This window comes from Rhincodon typus, chromosome 29 (assembly GCF_021869965.1).
Source record: "Rhincodon typus isolate 14 chromosome 29, sRhiTyp1.1, whole genome shotgun sequence".
NCBI classification, from domain to species: Eukaryota; Metazoa; Chordata; class Chondrichthyes; order Orectolobiformes; family Rhincodontidae; genus Rhincodon; species Rhincodon typus.
The window spans coordinates 13,081,843-13,108,486 of NC_063360.1; the positions used below are offsets into that span (position 1 = coordinate 13,081,843).

At 39.2% G+C, this 26,644-nt stretch overlaps 1 protein-coding gene across 1 annotated transcript in view; it reads right to left on the bottom strand.

Moving 5' to 3' along the window:
• wdr18 (WD repeat domain 18) overlaps positions 1-26,644 on the bottom strand; it is a 165,524-nt gene that overhangs the window by 57,805 nt on the left and 81,075 nt on the right. The window contains exons 6-7 of the mRNA XM_020534000.2: positions 7,348-7,412; positions 798-922 (exon numbers count right to left, since the gene is read on the bottom strand). Of these exons, the coding sequence (XP_020389589.1) occupies positions 798-922; positions 7,348-7,412 (190 nt within the window). The remainder of the gene's footprint in view (positions 1-797; positions 923-7,347; positions 7,413-26,644) is intronic.

Below are 26,644 nucleotides of genomic sequence, written 5' to 3' on the forward strand. Positions count from 1 at the left end.
GGGCATATTGTTAAAATTTCTTTGTGTCTTGCATTGATCAGGGTATTTGCAAAAATACTAACGTACAGTATATAACTTTGGTCCTCTTTTACATTGATAGTCTTGAGAATGCCTTGATGAGTGCAAGATGAAGAGGTTCACCTTAATTCAAAACATATCTTAGTTCAACAATACCCTATTACTGTCACAAGTTGTAATACAAATAATAATCACAAAGATAGAAAATTTAAAAATAAAAGGAATTTCCAGTTGTCAAAGTACTCACTCTAGAACAGGATAAATTGTACTTTCAAAGAGACTGTCACCAGAAGTGCAACTAGCTCATATTGGCACAATGCCACTGCATTTCCAGACAACTAAATTAAATCAGAATTCAGAATTAACTTTCTTTTAAGCATTTCAACTGTTAAATTTCATCTCACCCCACCCCGTAACTACTTCTGTTCGATTGCTTGCCAGTGCGTGTTTATGCCATGGGATTCAGGATTGATTTTATTATCTAATAACATGCATTAGAGTGACACGAATGAGATTTTTAACTGAGTGAATTTTTAAAATAATAAAACAAACTCCTTAGCTGCTAACTCATGAGATCTGCCTGGCTTGTTTCTTCATTGCTTTACACATGGTCAAAAACATACTGAATTGAGAAAGCACAATTTTAAAAAATTCAAACTTTGATATACCAACATCAGGAGTGAAAGGAGATTGATTTATTCACCTCTCTGGACTTGGCTGTAACAATAGGAAACTTTCAATTATGCTCAAGCATGTCAATTTAATAAATACAGCCTCACCTTTATGACTGATTGTTCTCAGGCACTGCTTGCTTTGAATGTCCCACAGTCTCACCGTCTCATCATGCGATCCTGAAATTAGCAAAGTTCCATCCATGGAGACCGACAGACAAGTCACCTGATTTCTAAGAAACAACATTTCCGTTAAGTTCAATTCAGAGGACTAGAAGCTATAAATAATTTTCCATTCTCTTAAGCCACAAATTATTTCCCCCTTTCTCCTACTCTTGATACTTAGATACAAACATATGAATTATGAGTAAAAGTAGGCCATTCAGTCCTTTGAGCCTGTTCTGGCATTCAATAGGGTCACAGCTAACCGGATTGTCATTTCAAATCTGCATTCCTGCCTACCCCTGATAACTTCCATCTCCTCGCTTAACATCTACCTGGCCTTAAAAAATATTCAAGGACTCTGCTTCCAACATCTTTTCAGGAAGAAAGTCCCAAAGACTCATGACCCTCGAAGAAAAGTCGCATTTCTACTTTAGATGGGTGACCCCTAATTTTTAAACAGGAATGCCTAGCTCTAGCTTCTCCCATTAGAGGAAACATCTTCCCCACATCTATCCTGCAAATACTCTTTGGAATTTTATATGTTTCAATCAAGTAACCTCGTATCCTTCTAAACTCCAGCATATACAAAGCTAGCTTGTCAAACCTTTCTGCATGGGACAATCTGTTCACCCGAAGCCTCATTTCAGGTATTGGTCTAGTAAAGTAACTGCATCCAACTCATTTACATTCCTCCTTAAATAATGTGACCAATACTGGGCACAGTACTCCAGATGCAGATCCTCCTTATCAAATGCCTTTTAATCAGTAATGGGTTGAAGGGTAATGGAGAGCAGGCAGAAAAGTAGAGCTGATGCAGAGATGAGATCAGCCATGATTATTTCAAATGGCAGAACAGGTTCAAGGGGCTGAATTGTCCATTCCTGCTCCCAGTTCTTATGCTTTTATTTGGATGGAAGTAAGAAATAAAAAAGGAAAAGACGACACTGGTAGGTTTAGACCCTCTATAGAAGCTAAACGGTGAGACAGAAATAAATCAGGAGAGGGCATGTAACAAAGGCAGAGTTAAGTGACTTTAATCTCTGTGCAGATTGGAATAGTTAGATAGGCAGAGGACGCTTTAGGAAGAGTATAGAAAGTGTATTCAGAGTAGTTTCCTGAAATAATATGTTGCGGATCCAACTAGGGACTGGGCTGTTTTGGATCTGGTGATGGGTAATGAGGCAGACTTAATAAATGATGCCAAAATAACAAGATTCCTGAGGAAACAATAGCCATAACATGGTAGAATTTAGTACTATAAAGGATGTCAAGGATAAAGCAGATCATTTAGAAACACAAATCAGAGTCAGCGTAGCTTCATGAAAAGGAAATCATACCTGACAAATTGATTAGAATTCTTTGAGCTGCTAACAAGCAGGATAGATAAAGGGAAGGCAGTGGATGTAACATATTTGGATTTTCAGAAGGTTTTTGATAAGATACCACACTTAAGAAGGGTCCATGGTATTGCTGGTAGTATACTAACATGGATAAAAGGAATGGCTAACTAACAGAAGACAGAGGTGGGATAAGGGGGCATTTTCAGGATGATTATCTGTAACTAATGTGCCACGGGGACTACTATTATTTACATTATTTATTAATGTCTTTGCTATTGTCCATTCATTCTCCTCAAACAATTTTGGGGATGACAAAAATAGGTGGCAAGGTAAACGGTGAGAATGAAACAAAAAGTCCACAGAGAGATACAGACAAGTTAAATGAATGGGCAAAAACTTGGCCGAAGGAATACAATGTGGGGATAGTGAGGTTATGCATTTTGGTAGGAACAGCAGAGAAGACTGCGGAAAGCTACAGAACAGAGGGATTCAGAAGTCCTTGCCCATGAATCACAAAAAGCTAGCATCCAAGTTCAGCAGATAACAGGGAAGGTAACTGATCTGTTGACCTTTATATCGAGAACTGAGTACTAGGGAGGTTTTGCTAAAGCTATCGAGGCCGAAATAGTGAAGAATTCTGGGCTCCCTATCTCAGGAAAGATCTACCGGCATTGAGGCAGTCCAGTGAGGTTCACTAGGCTGACACCATGTATGGACGGTCTGTCTTATTGGGAGATGCTGTATACATTGGGCCTATACTCTTTGGAATTTAGAAGAATGAGAGGTGTACTAATTAAAACATGCAAAAGATTCTCAGGGGACTTGTTAGGGTAAATACGGAAAGGTTGTTTCTTCTTGTAGGAGAGTTTGGGACCAGAAGGCATAATCTTAGAAGAAGGGGTCACCATTTAAGACAAAGATGAAGAGGAATTTCTTCTCTCAGACAGTTGTGAATCTGTGAAATTCTTTATTGCAGATGGCTGTTGAGATTGGATCATTAAGTATATTCAAGGCTGAGATAGACAGATTTTTAACCAGTAAAGAAATCAAGGGTTAAAGGGAAAAGGCAAGAAGTCACTGAATGACACAACAGACTCACTGGGCTGAATGGCTTACTTCTGCTCCTATATCTTGTGGTCTGCCTGTCATTTCTGCCTACATGGACCAGGATGACTGGATTCTCATTTCCCACTGCAAGTTACTCTGCAGCCCTGAACCTTGGCACCAGGAAAGCAACACAGCCATCTCGACTCGTGCTGTTTGCTGCAAAGAACAGTTGCCAAATCCCCTCACTATACTGACGCCTACAACCATAACACTGTTTCTTACGTCTCATTTTTATGCGAATTGGTTCCATCAGCACTAACCACCGTCACCCAAACGACTATTTTAATATGAGAGAGAGAAAAACTGCAAGTGAGATGTTATTGTGCCATGAAGAGAAGCACAGTAGAGCCCAATACTCTCCCCACATGCGAACATGCGGATAATAGAAGTGAATCTCCTGGATAATCTCCCCCTTCACTGGGTTCTCAGATCCGGTGAGTTCCCTGCTTCTGCTTCAGGCAAGAACAATCAACAAACTCAGTGCTGATAACAAAGGTTGATTTGTGGGTAAGAGGACAGTGTGAGGAACAAACATGGGTCCAAATTTTCAACACACTACCCTAACGTAAAAATGGCACTGCTGACTGCAAGTTTAGAAAGCACATGAATTTTAATTTTACTGATTTGAGTGGTGATAAAAAAAAATAAGCAAAGCCAGTATCCAATCTAAACAGCAAGCAGAAAATCTCTGACTGAGTGGGTTGTGCAAAGGGATGGGGAATGGAACAGGAAGCAGAGGGCTACAAAAAAAAAGGTTCATAGAAACTTAAGGATGCAGAACACAGAAATGAAAAGAGAAGGGGGCAGAAAAAAAAATAACAATTGAAAGATCTTTTAAAGTGAGCGGAAGACCAAGGTTACTGAAGATGTAGAAATTGGGATCTTGTTTCAATCACTCCATGTTTAGAAAGTCAATTTTGTCTGATTCACAATTAGCATCTTGAACCTATACTCAATATCATTTTTTCAAAAATGAGATTATATTGAGACAGGCTAAAATAAATACTTGCATCTCACTGGCTCAGAGGCTTGGCAAGTCTGCAATACTTTACCTGCATCAGTTAATAGCAAGTATAACAGGATTAATGTGTTATGTATGACAACTGCACAGCAGTGGAGATAAGGAGTAATTAACATAACATTGCACCAGACGTTCGCTTTAAATGCTTAAGACATAACGAGACTGTGTATTTAGGTCAAGCAGCATCATAGGAGCAGAAAGGCTGACGTTTCGGGCCTAGACTCTTCATCAGAAAAGGATCTAGGCCCGAAACGTCAGCCTTCCTGCTCCTATGATGCTGCTTGGCCTGCTGTGTTCATCCAGCCCTGCACCTTGTTGTCTCGGATTCTCCAGCATCTGCAGTTCCTACTATCTCTGTGTATTTAGGTCAGTTATCAGACAGGTGATTAGTAATGCTGACGCCCTGAATCCAGTGAAACTACAGCATTGCACTTTATGGAAAAAAGGTTAATGAAGTGATTTCATTTTAGATAATAATGAATATTAGTTCAACAGTTGTTTTATAATTTTTCTTGTTTTGATTCCTCAGGTGAAGGGGTTGTTTTATGAAGAAAGGTTGAACAAATGCTATAATCAATGGACATTTAGAAGAATGAGAGGTTACTTTTTCATCTCATGGAGGAATCTAAATCTAGCAGTCCAGTTTCAAAAATAAGTGGTCTCCCACTTAAGATGGGGATTTAAAGGCATTTCTTCTCTGAAGATCATTAGTTCGTGAAATTTTCTTCCCTAACAAGTATTGGAGGGTGGATCATCGAGTATTTTTGAAGCTGAGTTAGTCAGACTTTGACTGACAAGGGAATTAAGGAATATGAGGGAGGGGAGACATGAAGAAAATAAACTTAATGTCACAATAAGATGGGCCATGGCAGGTCAGGCTTGAGGAGCCAAATGATCTAAACCTGCTCCCATCTCTTCTGACTCTATTCTTAGATCAACATGACTAGAATCAGTGTGGTTCAGTTGTTTGCATTCTAACCATGATTCAGAAAGTTTTGGGTTAGACCCATTTCAGAACCTGAAAGTAATCTACAGTGATATACTAATGTAGCACTGATAATTGCAATACCAGAGATTTTATCATTCAGATGAGACATTGAACAAGGCCAGTCTGACTTCTTAGATGTTTCTGGCAGATGTTACATGACCAATTAAAAAGTAATAACAAGTTGGCTCATTGTCAAGTGAACAACCCTCCTCAATCAAAGCCAGAAACAGGTTAAGGTCACTCATTTCTTACTGTGTGCAAAATGCATTGTGTTTGCCTACATAGACAAATTTGTTGCACTTCAAACTCACACTGTAACAGGATGTGATAGAAAGCTACATAAATGAAAAAAATTCTTTGATTTCAATGAAAAATTGTAAGTACGGCTTGAACTCCACAATAATTTGTTAAGTGCAAAACACATTATCATTATACTGAAGGCTCATTGTCAGTGTCAGTATTATAGTAAAGTAAGGGCCAGTGATATTGTCCCCACCTCTGGATCAGAAGCAGCAAATTCAAATCCAACTTTGGGACTTGGTGGCCAAAGAAGATATGTTCCTAATGTGGTCAAACAGTTTGATGGCAGGTGGTGAGAGCAGGAAAGTTCCTGGTCAGCCAAATGTGCAGAAGGCCACTGCATTACTTTATTAAGCATAAACACGGACAATCCAATGGTAGTCCAATGCCACCAATACCATATCAGTGCAAAGTACCGGAAGAGAGAGAGAGAGAGAAATTACAGGGCTACTAATGGGGTAGAGATGGAAAACTAGACACCTTGTCATGCCTCTTAACAATGAATAAGGGAAAACATTTTCAGAGTTTCGCAACATGTGCATGTCTCCTCAGCTGGACAAAGGGTGACGTTGCAGGGTTTGGCAACAATTGGTCTGAGGCGCAGGTTAGTTGCAGATTCCAAACCATTTTATATGTATGGCATTACAAATATGTTCCAGAACATTCTGTATATTACAACGCAGCAAAGGCATTCTCTAATACCTCTGGCAGAGCTCAAGAGTTGAAAATAAAAAAAGTTAACTGGTCAAAAGACATGCTTAATACAGGCTAGTGAAGGAACAATAGAAAAATGATTTTAGATGTATAAAATAGACAATGTCTGCAGATTCTGATTCTCACTTCAAAGCACAACAATGTGGACATAATGGGTAGTACTTCTTCGTTCTTTAAAAAAAACACATGCAGAATTGTTATCAGGACGTATCAGAATGAAAGTGATACTTGCTATTCAATACTGGAACTAACTTTTCCTCTTTGCACATTTCCATTTGCTGTCCTAGTGCAAGAAAAATCTGTATCGTTCAAGTTTTAGTACTGGACATCAGGTCAGTGAAATCACGCTTTGAGAAGAGAAATAGCGTTGAAGCGCATGTAGAACACAAGAGTTCGTTTTTGCTCCATTCTTCTCAGTTCTTCATACAACTGCCGTACGTTCTAACTATTTATATATCCCACAGGTAAGTAAGGAGTGATATTAATTTTCTTAAGTGTTTACATTCCAATAGCATTTCCCCTCTGCAAGGCTGAAGAAAGAGGAAAGATAAAGCAACTGACTTGAGACTTTTAACCAACAAATTCTGATTTATTCAAATTAATGAGGACTTATTTGATTCTGTATAAAATATATCACAGCACCCTTAGCTTGACAAAGAACTAAGGACTTGTTGTAACTTACCAAAATCAATAATAAATTCACTGATGAGATGCCCAGCAGGTCATAACAGAAAAAAATGATTAAACTTAAACCTATTAGCTTGTGAGTATAGAGGGATATGTGGTGGAGAATTGAATCAGACAGATTTTCCATGTTGTCTCATGTGAAATTACCTGCAATTTTTATTATTTCAAAATAAAAATTCTAGACTCTGGAAATGACCCAATTGCAAAAATTGCTTGATAGTACAGATATGAAGTTGAAGCACCAGCTTCATATTTCTTTTTAGCAATGTTTAAATGCAACACTTGTTTAATATGCAAACTGGGGTTCTAATGATTAACAGTTAAACAGTGCTTTACCGATGTCCCTTGAAAATTTGACTGCCATCTTTGTCAACCTGAAAGTTCTTCTCCCTCAAATCAGGCTGTAAAGAAAAACAATTATTATTAGTTTACGAGTCCAGGCATGAGATAAATAGTCTTGAGGTATGAACTGCATGTAAACAGAAAATAAATTAATACTGCTTTAAAAAAATTCAGGAGTTTTGAACTCCACAATTGCTGAGCTAACCATCAATAAAGGAAAATGCAAGTAATCCCTGATATTCTTACACAGTTTCCCCATGATCACTTACGAAGGAACACTGGTGAGGTTTACAAGCATGTACCTTGCGTTTTGGGGTATGGGAAAAGAAAAAGCTGGACAGTCAGCCTGTCTTCATTTCCAAACTCAAAGATTGGGGCTAACTGAAGCAATGATGCACTTGTGGTGAATGCAGTATTCAATAATTTTTGATGTGGTGGTGCCAGTGTTGGGCTAGGGTGGATAAGGTCAGAAGTCACATGACAGGTTATAGTCCATATAGACTAAAACCTGGCATTGTGTGACTTCTGATCTCAATCATTTTTAACACATGTACCACCCCATTACCCCTCCCTGATTTAAAAACATACTTTCTAACTTCTCAGCCAAGTGGCACAAATTGATCAATTTATAAACACAACTGCATTTAATTAGATTAAAAGCAAGGGTAAAAGATGACACTATTTTTGTTTAAGTAAAACAAAATCAGTTCCATAATGAGAATTAATAAAACCATATGGCTTTATGGAACTATAAATTACATGCCAAAAAAGGGAACAAATGGAGAATTCACACTGGGAGTAATACTTGTGCAGTTGCAGTTTAATTCAACATAATGCACCGAGTTATCTTCATTCAAAAATCACGACGTTTCAAAGGATGTTGGAAAAATTACTGCACATTACAAGTTTTAATAGGTTAAAAAATGAGAAGTCAGTGGTCCTAATTTAAAAAAAGAATCTGCTATTTTAAGTTGACATTCCTGTCTCCTCGGATTGCTTTGCCCAATCCCCATTTCCTTCATCTCACTATTCCAAAGGCTGGCAAACGCACAGCATTTGCTGGATTCGTTTGTTTTTACATTGGAAATAGAGGTCTATTTTTAAAGAAAACTTCTCTTGGAGCAGCTGAGAGCTGGAGTGAATTATTTGTAATCTGTTTATCTGACTGTAATGTTTATTCTTTTAACCGTATGTCTTATTTCTAACACAATATGAATCACTTGTTAAGGTAATGTAACTTTTTCCTTTATTCCTCTTTTTGTATCCAAGATTTGTATCTAGGTACTTTGTACCTAAAATGGTGCCATGAAAGGCAACATTGTAGATGTTTCACTATAATCCTGTGCTTCTGTACTTGAGTACATGCAACAATAAAACCTAATTCTAATTCTCTAGCTAAGTTGTTCTTGTCGCTGGCATGGAGTCAGAAGTTCAAATGGTCTTCTACTCTACAACTCGGCACAGTGGCCCAGTGGTTAGCACTGTTGCTTTACAGTGCCAGGGACCTGGGTTAGATTCCAGCCTCGGGCGACTGTCTGTGTGCAGTTTGCACATCCTCCCAGTGTCTGCGTGGGTTTCCTCCCAGAGTCCAAAGATGTGCAGGTTAGGTGGATTGGCCATGCTAAATTACCCATAGTATCTAGGGTGGGAAATGCAGGGATAGAGTTGGGGATGGGTCAGGGTGGGATTATCTTCAGAGGGTCAGTGTGGTTTCGATGGGCCAAATGGCCTGTGCCCACACTATAGGGATTCTATGCTTCTAACTATTCTATGGTTCATTTGTGGTGCTCTTCTCAAGTGTAAATACTCAATGATATAAATATTCTTTTCTCTGTGAACACTCATTCCATTTCAGTCAAAATTATATCATTTTACCCTCTAACTCTTAAACAGGGCTTAAAACTAATAAATCTCATCATCCCCTTTAATCTTCCACTACAAGTGAAAGTCTTTCAAAACAGGAATTTAATGGACAACTGTATACAACTGCTTGATTTAACCAGGATCGTGTCCTGTATCAGTTGGCTTTGCACTTGACTTGAGTTTTAAAAATGGGCTCTTGTGCTGACATTTACAATTATGTCCTATCTATTTCAGCTCAATATTTTAAGCATTAAACCTTTGTCATTGAATTGCCATTTTACATTTGCTGCTCCTCTGATGCCCGAGGTTGAATAGTGCAGGTTTATCGAGCATGACATCAATATTTCTCTGCAAGTCATTGCAAAATGCTTCAGAAGGGTGCACTGTCAGCGAACTTGACATATGTGGATTGGAGTCCTAAGTGTGGCTATTCTACTAAGGTCAAAGACCCAGGTTACCCTCCTGTTCTATTTGAACTTACATTCAAATAGACTTCAATTATCCTATACAATTCTGATTAATTCCACACACTTCTACTCCCAAATCATGGCAGCCTGCTGAAATCTGACTGAATTATTGCCAGATCCAACATTCCTGAGAGTAAGTGAAAATCTAGGGTAAATAAGTTAATCATTCTAACATTGTGAAATTTCAACATTTAAAATACATTTGTTCATGCAGGATGAAGGATTGCAGTTTGCTCCTTAAATAGTCACAAGCATTAGTGTTTAGGCCATCCCATCACAATTATTTACCATCGTTAGTCTGTCAAAGTTATTTCTATTGATTGACAAGAAAAGCAAAGTTCTAAAATCAAATCAGTTAATCTCAGCTGAGGGTGGGCAGACAACATATTTCAATTAGGAGATATGTTTCCAAGCTAGAAGAGGACAAAAGAGGCCAGCAAGGGTTGTCATTCTTTATCACCATCCAATGAATCTGATTGCAAATTATACGTGTTGTGACTGGGCAAAGATAAAATGAAATTTATGTGGCACTTCTTCTAAGTATTTTACTAATATTCATAGAGTCAGAGACTTACAGCACTGAAAAAAGCCAGTCAAAACAACCATCTAATTATTCTAATCCCATTTTCCACTATTTGGCCCATAGCCTTGAATGCCTTGGTATCGCAAGTGCACATGCAAGTACTTCTTAAATGTTATGAGGGTCTCTGTCTTTACCACCCTTACAAACAGTGTTTAGTACAGGTATTCATTTTTTTAGGCTCATACTTAAATCAATTACCACTTGGAATGAAGAATAGGAAGGCAACAGCACCTGCACCCAAGCAAAACTCAATACCTTCAAAAAGAATGGAGAATTGGGGAATAAAGATAACACAAATCTTCTAACCCCAGAACTTTAAACAATAGATTTTTTGATGCTTTGCAAACTAAATTAAGCATTTCGGGACCAGTAACGTATTATCTCCTGCCAGCTGAGAATTCTACTTTAAGGACAGTGTCCAAATGCTCATCAATTAACCTCTGCAATAGCCTTTTTGGGCAAAAGGATCACTGGACCTGAAACATTAACTCTGCTTTCTCTCCAGAATTGCTGCCATACCTGCTGTGTTTCTCCAGCAACTTTTGCTTTTGTTTCTGTTTTACCAGTATTTAGGCATAATAGCAGCAAGCTGTACTCAGCAATGTATTTCTTAACAGCATTTGTATTTTCTATCTTTTTAAATAAACAATTTAATTACCATAGAGCAACATTTGCCCTCAGGAATCCTGTATCTATATGTACATTCATTATTAATAATATTTTAAGCAACTATGGAGAGAAAGCACAGTTAAATATTTCAGAACTAGTAACTCTTCTTCTGGACCTGAACTGTTAACTCTGCTTTCTCTCTACAGATACTACCAGACCCACTGAATTTTTCCAACAATTTCTGTTATTATTTCAGAATTCCAGCATCTGTAGTTGGTTATTTTATTTTACTGTTATAGCAATCTATCTCGAAAAGTAAGGAATAACACACTGGTTTTGATAAAGAGCTATTATGCAGGTTTTAACTTAATTACCAATAACTAAATATTTACATGAATGCACTCTGAATGAAACTCTGTACACTTACAAAGTGTATCAGCATCAGTTGAAACGAGGTGTTTGTAATGTGGTGACCGACATCGCAATATGTGGCTGTGTGTTGGTGCGGCAGAAGATCACTAGAGGCTATCTATGCTCAGAAAGCCTGAAAACAGAAAGAAGGTAAACTTGTGTGATTGATGGCTGACAGAAAGCAGCACAAATATACTTCCCATCCGTTCTCTTCCTTTCATTCCTTAACAATGCCTAGCCAACCTTAGTTTAAAGAACATGTGTGAAAAAAACAAGCAACAATAAACAATGCTTATAATTCATTTGAAATCTTTCCTTTTGGATAATAACACAGTTCAAATCTACATAAATTAGGCTATAGAGCACCTCATATAGTCAAAACTCCAGATAGAAGTCACCACAATGCAAAATGTAAACCACTTCCCAATAATATTCCCCAACAAGATTAGATTGTGGCACAATAGACAGTACCCTCTGTTTATTACTGATGGGGAGGAGGATTGAGGTGGAAACAAGAAAAGTAGGAATAAAAGCAAAAGACTGGTGAGGTATCTTATATGGTAATATATTATATATATTATTTGAACTGTGTTATTATCCAAACAGGAAAGTTTTCAAATGAATTATAAGCATTGTTTATTGTTGCTTGTTTTTTTCACACATGTTCTTTAAACTAAGGTTGGCTAGGCATTGTTAAGGAATGAAAGGAAGAGAACCGATGGGAAGTATATTTGTGCTGCTTTCTGTCAGCCATCAATCACACAAGTTTACCTTCTTTCTGTTTTCAGACTTTCTGAGCATAGATAGCCTCTAATGATTTTCTGCTGCACCAACACACAGCCACATGTTGCGATGTCGGTCACCACATTACAAACACCTCATTTCAACTGACACTTCCACTGGACATGTCAGATTCCAGGACTGAAATCTGGCTTGATAGATCATATTTTATAATGTATGATATTTATACAAGTTTTTTTTATTTACATGATGGGCTTTTACTGAAACTCAAGCTCATAAAGCTGCAGAATTGGTTTTAATAATTAAACATGAGTTTACTACACAATAGAAATGAAGATAAAATAGAACAACCCTAGTTATTTACATATAACAAACATAAAACAATTTGAAAGATTTCAAAACATGGCAAAGTACAACCACAGCTGTCTCAACACTACCACTTCATAGTACTCAAACACCAGAAAGCGATTTCCCTTTTCTACTGTATCTATAGAGCTGAATTAACTGTTTTCCAATTCCTAGTCTCAATAGCCTGATAATTTCTTTTATATTCACGCAACTAAGCCTGAATTTAGTTTGGTTAAAGAAGCTCTTTCAGGGTTCGTACCAAGCACTTCTGGACCTAAATATCCAACTAAAATCCTTACACTAAGGTAACCTAATTCCTAACTTTCGGAACTCATTTGTTTTTAGGAGCAGCTATTCTTACATCTGACTCCAGCCAGGTCTTCTGCAAATTGAAACAAAAGCTTTCCAATCTATAGGTTTTCATAAGTCCAGAAATAAAAATCTTGATTATTCTAACCAAAAGCAAGTGAATGCCTTTCCATATTTACTCTCACTGATTAAACAATTCTCAAAATATGAACTCTTATTATCCAGAAGGGCCTAATCACCTGCTCTCTGACACGTACTGGTTTGAAATCATAGCTCCGGAAAGACTGATAAGTTAATTTTAAAATCCCTTGTACACAGACAAAAAGCCATATGCCACTAGTTGAAAATTCAAACTCTAAATTAAATATTGATATATAAAATACATCTTACATTACATAATTTACTATTCAATTTTTGACCCAGCAACAGTGAAGGAATGGCGATATATTTCCAAGGCAGGATGGTGAGTGATTTGGAAAGGAACTCGGAGGTGGTGGTGTTTCCCATATATCTGCTGCCCTTGTCCTTCTAGATGGAAGTGGTCGTGGGTTTGGAAGGTGCTATCTGAGGATCTTTGGGGAATTTCTGCAGTGCATCTTGTAGATAGTACACACTGCTGCTACTGAGCGTCGGTGGTGGAGGGAGCGAATGTTTGTGGGTGCAGTGCCAGTCAAGCGGGCTGCTTTGTCCTGGATGGTGTCAAGCTTCTGGAGTGTTGTTGGGGCTGCACTCATCAGGCAAGTGGGGAGTATTCCATCACACTCCTGACTTGTGCCTTGTAGATGGTGGACAGGCTTTGAGGAGTCAGGAGATGAGTTACTCGCCGCAGTATTCTCAGCTTCTGGCCTGCTCTTGCAGCCGCTGTGTTAATGCGGTGAGTCCAGTTGAGTTTCTGGTCAATGGTAACCCCCAGGATGTTGATAGTGGGGGATTCAGTGATGGTAACACCATTGACTATCAAGGGGCGGTGGTTAGATTGTCTCTTATTAGTGATAGTCACAGCCTGGCATTTGTGTGGCGCGAATGTCACTTGCCACTTGTCAGCCCAAGCCTGGATATCGTCCAGATCTTGTTGCATGTGAACATGGACTGCTTCAGTATCTGAGGAGTCACGAGTGGTCCTGAACATTGTGCAATCATCGGTGAACAACCCCACCTCTGACCTTATGATGGAGGGAAGGTCATTGATGAAGCAGCTGAAGATGGTTGGGCCTAGGACACAACCCTGAGGAACTCCTGCAGAGATGTCCTGGAGCCATTATGATTGACCTCCCACAACCACAACCATCTTCCTATGTGTCAGGTATGACTCCAACCACCGGAGAGTTTGCCCCCTGATACCCATTGATTCCAGTTTTGCTATAGTACCCAATAGAATATTTTGCTAAAAAGGAGTTGTATTTAAGCTTGCCTGTGCTGTTAAAGTCACAATGTCTTATTGCTGTCAACAAACAAAAGGTCACAGTAAATTTCACTTAAATTCTATTGGAATGAGAAATTTGCAAATTGGATATGACTTGTAAATAACTGGTTACAGGTCAGAAGCAACTAGTCTGATATAACATCGTAGCAGAACTCTGTACATTTCCTTGGAATGAAAGATTTAGATGTTAACATAGGAGGTAGGGCTAGTAAGTTTGCAGATGACACCAAAATTGGAGGTGTGGAGGACAGCGAAGAAGGTTACCTCACAGTACCACGGATCTTGTTCAGGTGGGCCAATAGACCGAGGAAAGGCAGATGGTGTTTACTTTCGATAAACGTGAGGTGTTGCATTTTGGAAAGGCAAATCAGGGCAGGACATATACACTTAATAGTAAGGTCCTGTGGAATATTGCTGAGCAAAGAGACCTTCAAAGGTCTCAAAGTTCCTTGAAAGTAGAATCGCAGGTAGATAGGATAGAGATAGCAGTGTTTGGTACGCTTGCCTTTAATCGGTCAGTGCGTTGAGTATAGGAGTTGGCAGGTCATATTGCAATAGTACAGGACATTAGTTTGGCCATTTTTAGAGTATTGCGTGTAATTCTGGTCGCCTCCAATAGGAAGGATGTTGTGAAACTAGAAAGAGTTCAGAAAAGATTTACGAAAATGTTGCCAGGGTTGGAGGGTTTAAGCAATAGGGAGAGGCTAAATAGGCTGGGGCTATTTTCCCTGGAGTGTTGGAGGCTGAGAGGTGACCTTAAAGAGGTTTATAAAATCATGAGGGGCATGGATAGGGTAAATAGACAAGTTCTTTTCCCTAGGGGTGGGGATGTCCAAAACTGGAGGGCATAGGATTAAGGTGAGAGGGGATAGATTTAAAAGGGACCTAAGGGGCAACTTTTTCCACGCAGAGGGTGGTGCGTACATGGAATGAGCTGCCAGAAGAAGTGGTGAAGGCTGGTATGATTACGACATTTAAAAGGCATCTGGATAGGTATGTGAATAGGAAAGGTTTAGACGGATATGGGTCAAAAGCTGGCAAATGGGGCTAGATTTATTAAGGATAGCTGGTTGGCATGGACGAGTTGAACCGAAGGGTCTGGGTCCTTGCTGTATATCTCTATGACTCTATGAAAAGGGAAAGCGAAGGAGTTTCAAAATTCTTCTAGTACTGAAGAGTAATGCCTCAAATGAAACATACAACGTAAATATACACTGTGCAATTATTATGGCATTGCTCTAGGGAGACAGGACCAAGTTTAATTTTCAACTGAAGTGGGGATTAAAATCAAGTACTGAGTAGACCAGGCGTTCAGATTTAAATAGTCCATTCTTTCCTTATTTTTGTATTTCCATAATAAATTCCTACATCTCATTTATAACAAATTGTTTAAGTAAAATTGTCATTCCATATTTATATCTTGCTGCATATATACTGTGTAACAGATGTCTGAATTAGACAACTCATATTCGCTCCTTAAACATAAAATGAAGTTCATTAATCAAGTATATGATTCAGCCTCAATGTACTAAGTAACAAATAACGGTTTTCCATTTATTTTAAATTATAAACAAAATTAAGCGGTCTCTTAAAAACCATAAAAATGTCTGAAAAGCAGAGAAATACATAAATTAGATTTGTGTTCTAGTTTCTAGTTTTTAGCGGCAGTAGAGATGCTGCAGCTGGATCTTAATTTTATGATTCTCCCTATTTACAGTCCCACTGTATATGGTACACTCAACGGTCCCTATATGGTACACTCACTTCAACTCACTCCTCAGCATTCTTGGTTAGATTATTGGAGTTACAACTTTATGAAACAGAAGATAATTCAATTGTTGACAATTCAGACATTAGGGTACCACCGTGGATCCCCCACTTTACTGTATGGGAACATTTTATGTGGGTATTAGGGGAAGCATTGCAATTGTATAATTCTAACTTCATCCCATAAACTATTCATCACTGTCATGCTTAACACATACGCAATATCAGATAAAAGTGAGGTCATAACTGGCGAGGTTAGAGATATAGTTTAATGAATAGGCAGAAGTGCCTCTAAAATAAGCTGTGATTTCACTCATCAGTAGAGACATTGTGATGACCCCTTTAAGGGGCATGGGGATTCCCTAATTAATCTCCCTACGGAGCTTATTGATTATGCATTCCCTCGGTAAGAAGCAATGGCCTGCCCAAATGAGTGCCTAATAAAGCAGATCCAAGGGAGGGCACATATATAGCAGTGGAAGTGCCTTTTACCCTAGATTAGGAGGCCTGGGCTCAAGATGCACCTGCTGCAGAGATGTATAATAACATCTTTAAACAGGTTGATTTAAGAAAAACAAACCCAAGGGGCCCTGTGGCACATGGTAGTGTCCCTAACTCCGAGCCAGGAAGTCTGGGTTCAAGTCCCACTTGTTCCAGAGCTGTGTAATAACATCTGATGTAAGCTGTAGAACATATTATACCGGTACATCAAGTAACAACAGAAGAAACGCATCTGTTGAGTATTATCAGTGTTGAAAAGCACATCAAACATGGTAGAATGACAGCGGTAGGGAGGAGAAGGAAAAGGAACTGGTGTCAAATCTCCGAGGAGCATAAGATGCATATAGTGGCACTTTTGAAAGGATAACCCTTAGCTCTCATTGCTGATTCTTCTGCTAGCAATTTCATTTTCCCTTAAACACAAGGTGACTATTTGAATATATTTGCGCAATTATAACAGTTCTCTACTAGAAAACAGCAAGATTTAAACAGCAGACATTGCACAAAAGGGAAACATAAAAATACAGATGAGAATTCTCCATGCGGACTGAAAACTGAAATATCTTTCCTGACAATTTAATATGATTTTACAACAATCTGTAGGTCCCGATCTGATTGACCCATTCTCAATTGGAAAGATTATGTGATACCCACCATGACCCTGATTCCCTAGAAACTTCACCTGGAGACTAAAATTTCCTGTCAGGATGAAAAACTGACTCAAAACATCTCAAATATTCCATTATAGCCCTTTCTTATCATGCTTATGTATTTATGAATGAGTTTATCCTTTACTTGCTTCTTCCCAGCTGGGTGGAGTACAGTTTTGAAATTAAGATTAAGTATGGCAAAGGGGTTGGAAACTTCTGTACCGTCGTTGATCCAGCACAACAACTTGCATTCATATAGCTTTGCTAATACAGCACAACCTCCCAAGACATTGCACAGGAGCATTATAAAATTCAACATCAATCTACAGGAAGATGAATTGATCAAAGAGAGAGGTTTTGAAGACAAGAGAAGTTGAGGGTAAGGTAGTTTTAGGGAATTGGTTCCAGAATTTCCAGCCTAAGCAACTAAAGGCAAGGATCTTGGGGAATTATAAGGCTGGAAAAGGTAGAGATGAGGAGGAGTGAGGCACAGGTTAATAAAACGGGTAGAAACTGAGTTACTTCGGCGTGTAACAATGATAAATAAAGGAATCATTACTTTGTTTTCTCTAAAAATCAATGACAAAATGGCTGTTCATGGTTAGGGTGCAGGTAACAATCTCGGTCATGTGTTCCTACTCCTTCCTTCTCCCTTCTATCCTCTCCTAATCACACAGCTTATATCAGGAACTGACTGAGTTGGCAATTCTGACCAACAGCCATATCAAATTGGCTTAAACCAAGTCAGCAGGGGTGCACACCAGAAGACAATATTAGAAAGTAATACCTAGGCATACAAAATGCTGGAGAGGCAGATAGCATTAAAACAGAAAATTGTAAGTTCATAAATAGGTTCAGAACAACTGAGAAAGTAACAAAGTTTAAACCATGGTTACATTGCAAGCATGTGAATACAAAGTATTGTTAATAAGATTGGAGAGTTACAGGCACAGATTGCTCATGGGATTATGATGTTGGGAAGGGCATAAATTGGTGGCAAACATTCCTGGACACAACTTGCTCAGAAAAGAGGGGAAATTAAGAAAGGCGGAGGGACGGCATTTTGGTAGGGAGAGTATAGCAGTCAGGACAATAAAGATGCTTTAGAGGGTTCAAAGACAGAATCAATTTCGCTAAAGCTAAACAATATGTATATACCATCAGCTATTGGAAAAGATATAGAAAACCAAATCTGCAATAACACCACGGGATTGTTATAATGGAAGAATTCAGTTACCCATATATCGACTAGGACAGGGCAGTGTAAGAGACAGTAAGAGACAGCAAGTGACAGGGATTCCTAGATCATGCTGAGGGGAATTTCCTACAGCAGTACATGTCCAGTCCAATAAAAAAGGAGGCACTGCTAAATCTGATTCTTAGGAATTAGATGCCAAGTAGATCAAATCACAATGAAGAATAGATCAGGGACAGAGATCATTGCATTGTTAGCATCAAGGTGATGGTGGAAAATGAGGGTGGTCAATCCAGATTAAGTAGAGTTAAATGGGCAGCGTGTAGACTTTAACAAGACAAGACCAGACATGGACTGGATGGACTGAACCATAGGTTGGTGGAGAGAAACAAAGCAGCTGAACAATGGGGTCCCTTCAAAAAGATGATATTTTGGGCACAATCAAAATATATTCCTCAAAAAGAATAAGTAGAACAAATCCAGAGCTTCCTGAATGACAAAGGAGATGGGAATCAGGTCATACATACAGTTGACAACCAAGTCAAACACAGACAGTTCAAAAGGATGGTGGAAAAGCAAAGACAGATTACTTAAACAGAAGTCTGACAGCCAGCATAAAAGGAAATCCCAAAGGCTTCAACAAGCACATCAGTATAAAAGAGTAATAAAAGGCGGATTAAGGACCCAAGAAAGGGAGCAGACTAAGGTAAGAGGTAAGGCTGAGGTGTCAAATACATACATTGCATCTCTTAGCTAGGAGGCAAATGCTGCTCAGGCCATGGCGGTAGAGGAGGAAAACCAATCACCAGAGGGGCTTAAAATTGATAAAGAGGAGATACTGAATAGTGTGGTTACGACATAAAGTTGATAAGGCACTGGAATAGAAGAGATACCTTCAAGGATATTTAGCTAAGAGAGTGTGGAAAATGCAGGGGCACTGGCAATCATCTTTCAATCTTCCCTAGATTGGGAGATGGGACCAGAGGTTTGGAAAATTCTTCTTCAAAAATGTTTGTACAGACTGACCCACCAATTACATACCACTCTGTTAACTTTCTTAATGGGGAAACTTTTCGAAACAATTATTCAGGATATAATCAATAGTCACATGGGAAACCTGGACTGATTCAAAACAGTCAGTATGGATTTGTTCAGGAAGAATCGTGCCTAACTAACACTCTGGAGTTTGCTGAAGAGGTTACAGAGAGGGTTGATGAGGGAAAGCTGTTGTGATATACGAGGGCATCCAAAGGTGTTCAATACAGTGACACACAACAGACATGCGAGGAAAGGTATAGACTATGGACTCATAGGAAGACTATCAACGTGGACAGCAAATTGGATGAAGTTTAGGTAACAGAGTAATGATTAACGCATATCTTTCAGACTGGAAGAAAATTTGTAGTGGAAATTCCCAGGGGTCAATGTTGGGAACCATGCTTTTCCATAAATGACCCAGACCTTGGTATACAGGGGACATTTTCAAATTTTGCAGATGACAAAATTTGGGAGAACTCTAACTGAAGATCAGAGTAGAGCTACAAAAGAACATTGACAAGTTGGAGGAGTGGCTGGCTGGGTGGCAGATGAAGCTCAATGTGGAGAAGTATGAGGTGATGCACTTTGGTGCAAAGAACATGGAGAGAATATAAAATAAAGGGTACTCTTCTAATTAGGGTTGTAGGAGCAAAACAACCTCTGTGTGTATGCACATGAATCATCAACAGGGGAAAGGACAGACAGAACTGTTAATAAAGCACATAGTGTTCTAGGCTTTATAAATAGAGGCATAAAGTACAAGAGCAGGAGATTATTATGAAATTATGTAAAACACTAATTAGACCTCAGCTGGGACACTGTCTAAAGTTCTGGGTACCACATTACAAGAATGACACGAATTTACAGAAGAAAGTGCAGAATTTACAAGAATGGTTCCAGGGATGAAAGCCTTGAGTTATGAGGAAAGACTGGAAGATCCCGACCCGAAATGTCAGCTTTCCTGCTCCTCTGATGCTGCCTGGCCTGCTGTGTTCCTCCAGCTCCACACTGTGTTGTCTCCGACTCTAGCATCGGCAGTTATTACTATCTCTGGAGAAGTAGGGTCTGTTTTCCTTGGATATAAGAGGGCAAAGAGGAGATTTGATGGATATTTGTAAAATCACAGGGGACAGAGTGGATAAGGAAAAATTGTTCCCACTTGTAAATGGATTGAGAACCAGAAGGGAAAGTTTTAAAATGAGCGAGTACTCAGGGTATGGTGTGCACTGCCTCGAAGTATGGTGGATACAGGTTCCAATAAGACATTCAAGAAGGCATTAGATGATTACTTAAATAGAAATCTCTACAGGAAAATGGGACTAAGGCAGGAGATTGGCACCAAGTTAAAATGCTCAGATAGCCAGTGCAGACACCAGTGGCCTCCTTATTTTTCACAGTTGCTCTAGTAAAGAAGTTCAGTTTCTGCATTCTTAGTTTGTTTCTTAGATTTGCCCCCAAGAATTTCAATGTTCATGTTTCAGCTTTTTCAAAAGTGTCCATTCATAATGGGTGTCGCCAGAGTATCATGGGCTTTTTATAGCCCTCACATCCTTCCTCTCATGTGACGAACAGATCTTTGCACAATACTCCAAGCGTGGCTTAACTAAAGTTCTATACAGCTGCATGTTTTATACTCAATGCTCTGACCAATGGAGGTAAGCATGCATACACCTTTTTTACCACCTTATCCACTTGTGTTGCCACTTTCTGTGCCCCTGACTACAGAATCCCCTATCATTATTGTTCGCCTATACTTCAACCTCTCTGCTGTACAAGAAAGCTGATCGCCATTCTTTGACACCCCATCCCTCGCGATCCCTTCTCACACTCACGACGCTCTGAACAAAATTTGTCCTGATGTGTTTAAATGAGCAACCCCTGTACAACAGGCAGAGAGGAGCAGAAATACCGTAAAGTTGAAGTCATCACTCCTCCTCCTGACTTAGCCACCTGACTTGTGAACCAGCAGAACTGCTGACTGCAGTTTAAAAGAAGAGGGGAACAGGTCGTCAGGGAGGAGGGGAAAGAATGGGAGCAGAACTCATGACGTTAAAGAACTACAATAATTTGAAGTCCTAAAAAGACAGAGTTAGAGCAAAAGTTGTTGATTTGTTTCATCAAATTCTCCCTTCACTGTAAATGCGATGTAAGGAAATCTCCTGTACCACCAAACAATAAGCAAGAAAATGATGACTGTTCCATTTCAATCTTTCACCTCTTTCAAAAGTGTCCTTTCACAATGGGTCTCGTGTGAGTGAGTATTATGGGCTTTTTAGGGATCAACATGCTATGACTTAATTAATTTTACGCTCATGCATAATTGAAAGAAGATTAGCAGCTGATGGATTCCTTGCAAGATTATCTTCATGTTTCTGGCAGAGGGTAACTGAACAAAGGATATCAGTGAATCATACTGAGAATCTGATTTGTTTTCTGCTGCCATCCTTCCACTTCAAGATCAGACCAACCCACAAAAATTGCTGGACCTGCAATCCAAGGTTGTGAATGCAAATCCCATTGTTGCAAATTCTGAAAGTTCATTAATAATTTGTGGAAGTACCAGAAATAAGTAGTGAGTTGCTGATCAGTGTAAAATCCCAAACAATGTCCTTCAGGGAAGATACTACGTCCAGGGAAGAGGATATGTCACACCTACCATTTGATAGCCTCAGGAAAAGTAGGAATGGGCAACAAAATGCTGTCTTCCCAACATCACTTACATCCCATGATCAAAAGGAATAAACCTGAATACTTTGCTCGCTCTAGGCTTTTATTGCATCTCCAAGTTGCTGGGACCATACCAGATTTAGGAAATTTTCCATAGAATCCCTTTAGTATGGAAACAGGCCATTTGGCCCAACAAGTCCACACTGAATCTCCAAGAACATCCCACCCAGACTCACCCTCCTACCCTATTCCTGTAACCCTGCATTTCCCATGGCTAATCCACCTAATCTATACATCCCCAGACACTGTGGATAATTTAGCACAGCCAATTATCCTAACCTGCCCATCTTTGGACTGGAAGAGGAAACCGGAGCACCAATCACAAACCCATGCAGACATTGGGAGAATGTGCAAACTTCATACAGACAGTTGCCCAAGGCTACAATTGAACCCAGGTCCCTGGTGCTGTCAGGCACAGTGCTAACCACTGAACCACTATGCTGCCCTTAAACTCAACTCATCCCAGACGGGACTTGAACCCACAATCCCTGACTTAGGAGCCCAGTGCTTTATCCATTAGTCCACTGGGGCCAAAGCTCCTGTTACAAAGCAAGATGTTTGTTTTTAAAAGAATTTTATTAAAAACCAAAGGTAAATACATTTGAATTGATTCATGCCTCAGGAATAGTAAGTTAAATGAACGCAATAAGTGTTCTGAGAAAGGGTCACCAGACCCAAAACGTTAACTCTGACTTTTTTTTCTTCACAGATGCTGCTAGACCTGCTGAACTTTTCCAGCAACTTCTATCTTTGTTCCTGATTTACAGCATCCACAGTTCTTTTGGTTTTTAAATGGCCCATTTGTGTACATGATTATACTTCACGAGGCACTTCCTTCAACCACCTTATTCATTAGGACCCCCTTCACTCTTTGTCACAATATGCTGTTGCTCCACTGAGCAGATGAAGTCCTCAGAAATGGCCTAAAGCTGGTCATAAAATAGTGTAAATGAAATCCTGCTCTGAAAACTCAAACTTAATAATGCAAGATACGAAAATTCGTTATTCAAGACATTTTAGTTCATCCAATAATAAAGATTTATAGTTCTGAATCAACGTAAACTGTTTCTTACATAGATGCATGCATTTGTATCATTTCATTAAGATTTATCATTTCCTGTGGTCCTACAGTATCTGCTAATTTTAGAGCAGAGTTTTGTTATTAGCTCCAAGTCAGAAAATCACACAGATCTGGAGTATCAAGTTTCACGTTCTGCCCACCAATCAACAGCTTTTGTGAATTCAAAATAATAGGTATAATTCCTTTCAGCACAATGTGGATTACAAGATACAACAGTTCACAATGCAATTACCATACCACTTACATATTGCCTGCAGCACTGAAAATCGTGAAAACCACTGTCTGACATTATCTTTCTCAAGATGAATTAGGAGCTAAAAATACAACTTTTAGGCTGTTGCTGTGGTTATGTTGATTTTTCATGTCACCGAACATTATTCTCACGAGCATCCATAATTACCACCAGTTTAAACTGGATTCAATTCACGCTCCAAATGCAGAACTCACAACCAGTAAAACTTCTGTGTACCTGATAGACTGCTATTTTAAGAGTCCGACCATGTGACCAATGATATCACCATTGTTCATTTTGGATGGAAACAACTCCATCTAGCTTGTTGCTTTGTATAGTGAACATCCACTTAAAAAATCCCTACAGTCCCTATATCTTCTTGAAACCTAACATAAAAACAAAGAGCAAAAGTAGGCAATTCAGCCCCTCGAGCCTGCTCCATCATTTGACACAATCATGGCTGATCTCATCTCAGCCTCTCCTCCAATTTCCTGCCACGTCTCCATAACCCTTCAACCCTTTACTAATTAATGTCGATCTCCTCCTTGAATTTACTCAATATACCAGCATAGTGAATTCCACAGATTCATGACCTGTCACTCTAGCCTGACCCAAATGAGAAAACATCCTTTCTATTTTGTCACTCTCTTTTAGCATCTTATATACTTCAATTAGATTTCCCCTCATTCTTCTGAACTCCAAAGAGTGTAGCCTAAACTGCTCAATCTCTCTTCACAGTACAAAGCCTTCATCACTGGAATTAATCTAATGAACCTCCTCTGAACTGCTTCCAATACAACTAAAGGAAGAAGCTCATCACTTGTTCCACCCTGAAGGAACACGGAGTAACGAGTACCCTACGTGGAGGACAATGCTTTGAAGTAGGAGTGTAGTCTTGGAATGAAATCGGAAACCCCCAGGATAACTTGCTTAAAGTGGAAAAGTAAAACAGTGCAAATATTTTCATGGTATATCGTACTAAGGAGGACCTTTAGATTTAAAGAAAAATACAAAAAGTGGCAGGAAATTTTGGTGCCTTATGATGAAAATATAGAGGGCTGCAACTCCAATACAGAGAGATTCCACTATCTTGTTCAAGGTAACAAAATTGAAGCAGATATAGTCATCCCTGAATTCCTGAGTATTATGGCAGTAATAACTTTTAACCTCTTATGGAATCTGGTAAAGCCGTAGAAGCCAGGTTCCAATACATACATCTGTTGTATGCATCTTCTGCTGATTGGCAAATTATCCTGCATTGTTGCTTCACCAGATTGACAGTTTACGCTCCTGGCAAGCTCTCCTGCACTCCTTGTTGAAACAGGGTAAATAACTTGGTTTGATAGTGATACTAGAGTGAGACACATGCCAGGGCATTAGGTACAAACAGTGACTGAATTTAATTCTGCTGTTAATAATGGCCCAGAGTGCCTCATTGATGCCCAATCTTGAGGAGTTGCTAGGCTTGTTTGAAATCTATCCAATTCAGTACAGTGGCAGAGTCATACAAAACGACAGTGAATATCCTCAATGTGAAGGCAGAACTTTTTGCTCACAAAGACCACATAATGCCCATGGCTACCACGATAGTCACGGATAAAGCATCTGTTCTACATATCAATATACTGGTGACATCATGGTCAAGTAGGTATTCCCCTCTCTGGTTCTCCCCCGGCACTTGCCGCAGACTAAGTCAGGCATATAGGTCTTTCAAGACTTGATCAGTTTGGACAGTAGTGGTGCTCCCAAGTTACTGTTGGTAATGGACATTGAAGTTCCCCAGACAGAGTACATTTTGTGCCTTTGCTAGCTTCAGTGGTTCTTCTAAATGATATTCAACATGTTTCAGCAGGTGAGGGGACCTCAGTAGGCAGTAAGTAGCAGGAGATTTCCTAGTCAATATTGGATCTTATGCCATGAGATATCATGAGGTCCAGGGTCAACTTTCAGACATCTTGGGGGTAATCTGAACTAACTGAATACATCCGTGTTGCTACCTTTGCTGGGCTGTCCTCCCATCAGAATAGGATAAATTCAGGAGTGATGATGATGGGACATTGGCTATAATGTATGATTCAGCCATATGACTTGTCAGGCTTTCTGAAGAAGGATCGAGGCCCGAAATGTCAGCCTTCCTGCTCCTCTGATGCTGCTTGGCCTGCTGTGTTCATCCAGCTCTACACCTTGTTATGTCAGACTTGTCAGGCTGTTAGTTGTCTCATCTGAGAGACAGATCTTTTCATTTTTGACACATTCCAGATGTGAATGAGAACTTTCCAAGGTCAACGGTGCAAGGTTGGTCATTGTTATTTCCGGTGCCTAGATTGCTGTCTGGTGACCTGTCTGGCTTTATTTTATCTTTTCGCCAGATATTTAATTCAACTTAGTACTTGCTAAAGTGGATAACAGTTAAGAGTCAAACACACTGGTGTGGGTTGAAGTCACATGCAAGTCAGACTGGGTAAGGACAACAGATTTCCTTCTCTAAAGGATATTATTTATCCACACAAGGTTTAATGACCATCCAGTAGTTTTATTGTAAATGTATTAATACTAGCTTGCATTTCAGATTTATAAATTAAATGAATTTAGATTCCACCAGCTGCTGTGATTTCTTAAGCCTCAATCCAAACCTCCGGATTACTTGTTCAGTAATATTACCATTCAAAGAGGGAAGTGAAGAGAACTCGAAAAAGAATGAGATGGAATAATAACAGTCTCTGTTGGAGCACACTGAGATTGCAAGTGCATATTTTGAAAGATATCCAGCTGACTTTGCTGACTATGTAAAAAGAAATCCTTTGTTAATAATGTGTCAGACAGCTTCAGATAAAGGGTCTTATTTACAGATGAGTTATTTATTTATTCTTCAGGTAACAGTACAGAAGGTTAAACTGGTAGGATGTCAAACCAATGAGGCTATGATGGATGCTTAACAGGTTTATCAGTACAGTTTAGCCTCTTCTCTGGCCCAGATTCAGATTACGGTTTAAATGAAATGTCTATAGAAAGCGACAAATCAAACACATGGGAGCTCATATTCATTATTAGTTCAGCTGCTAGCTCACATACACTAATTGCCTCCATAAATAATTATCATTGCATAATTTTAATTTTCTCCCAATTAACAGTTTTCCAATATTACTTTTGTGTGCCGAACAATCAGTAAACTTAACACCAGCAGTGGGCTTCAGGTGAGGTTTTAATTTCCCATTGTTAGCAGGATGAATGGAGGGTGGTGGTGGGGTTTTGGAGAAGCAACTTGCAAACAATTAAAGTAAATTCAATGAGTGGTGAGATGAAAGCCAATGGTGAAGTGATTAAAATCAGGAGTGAACAACAGGCT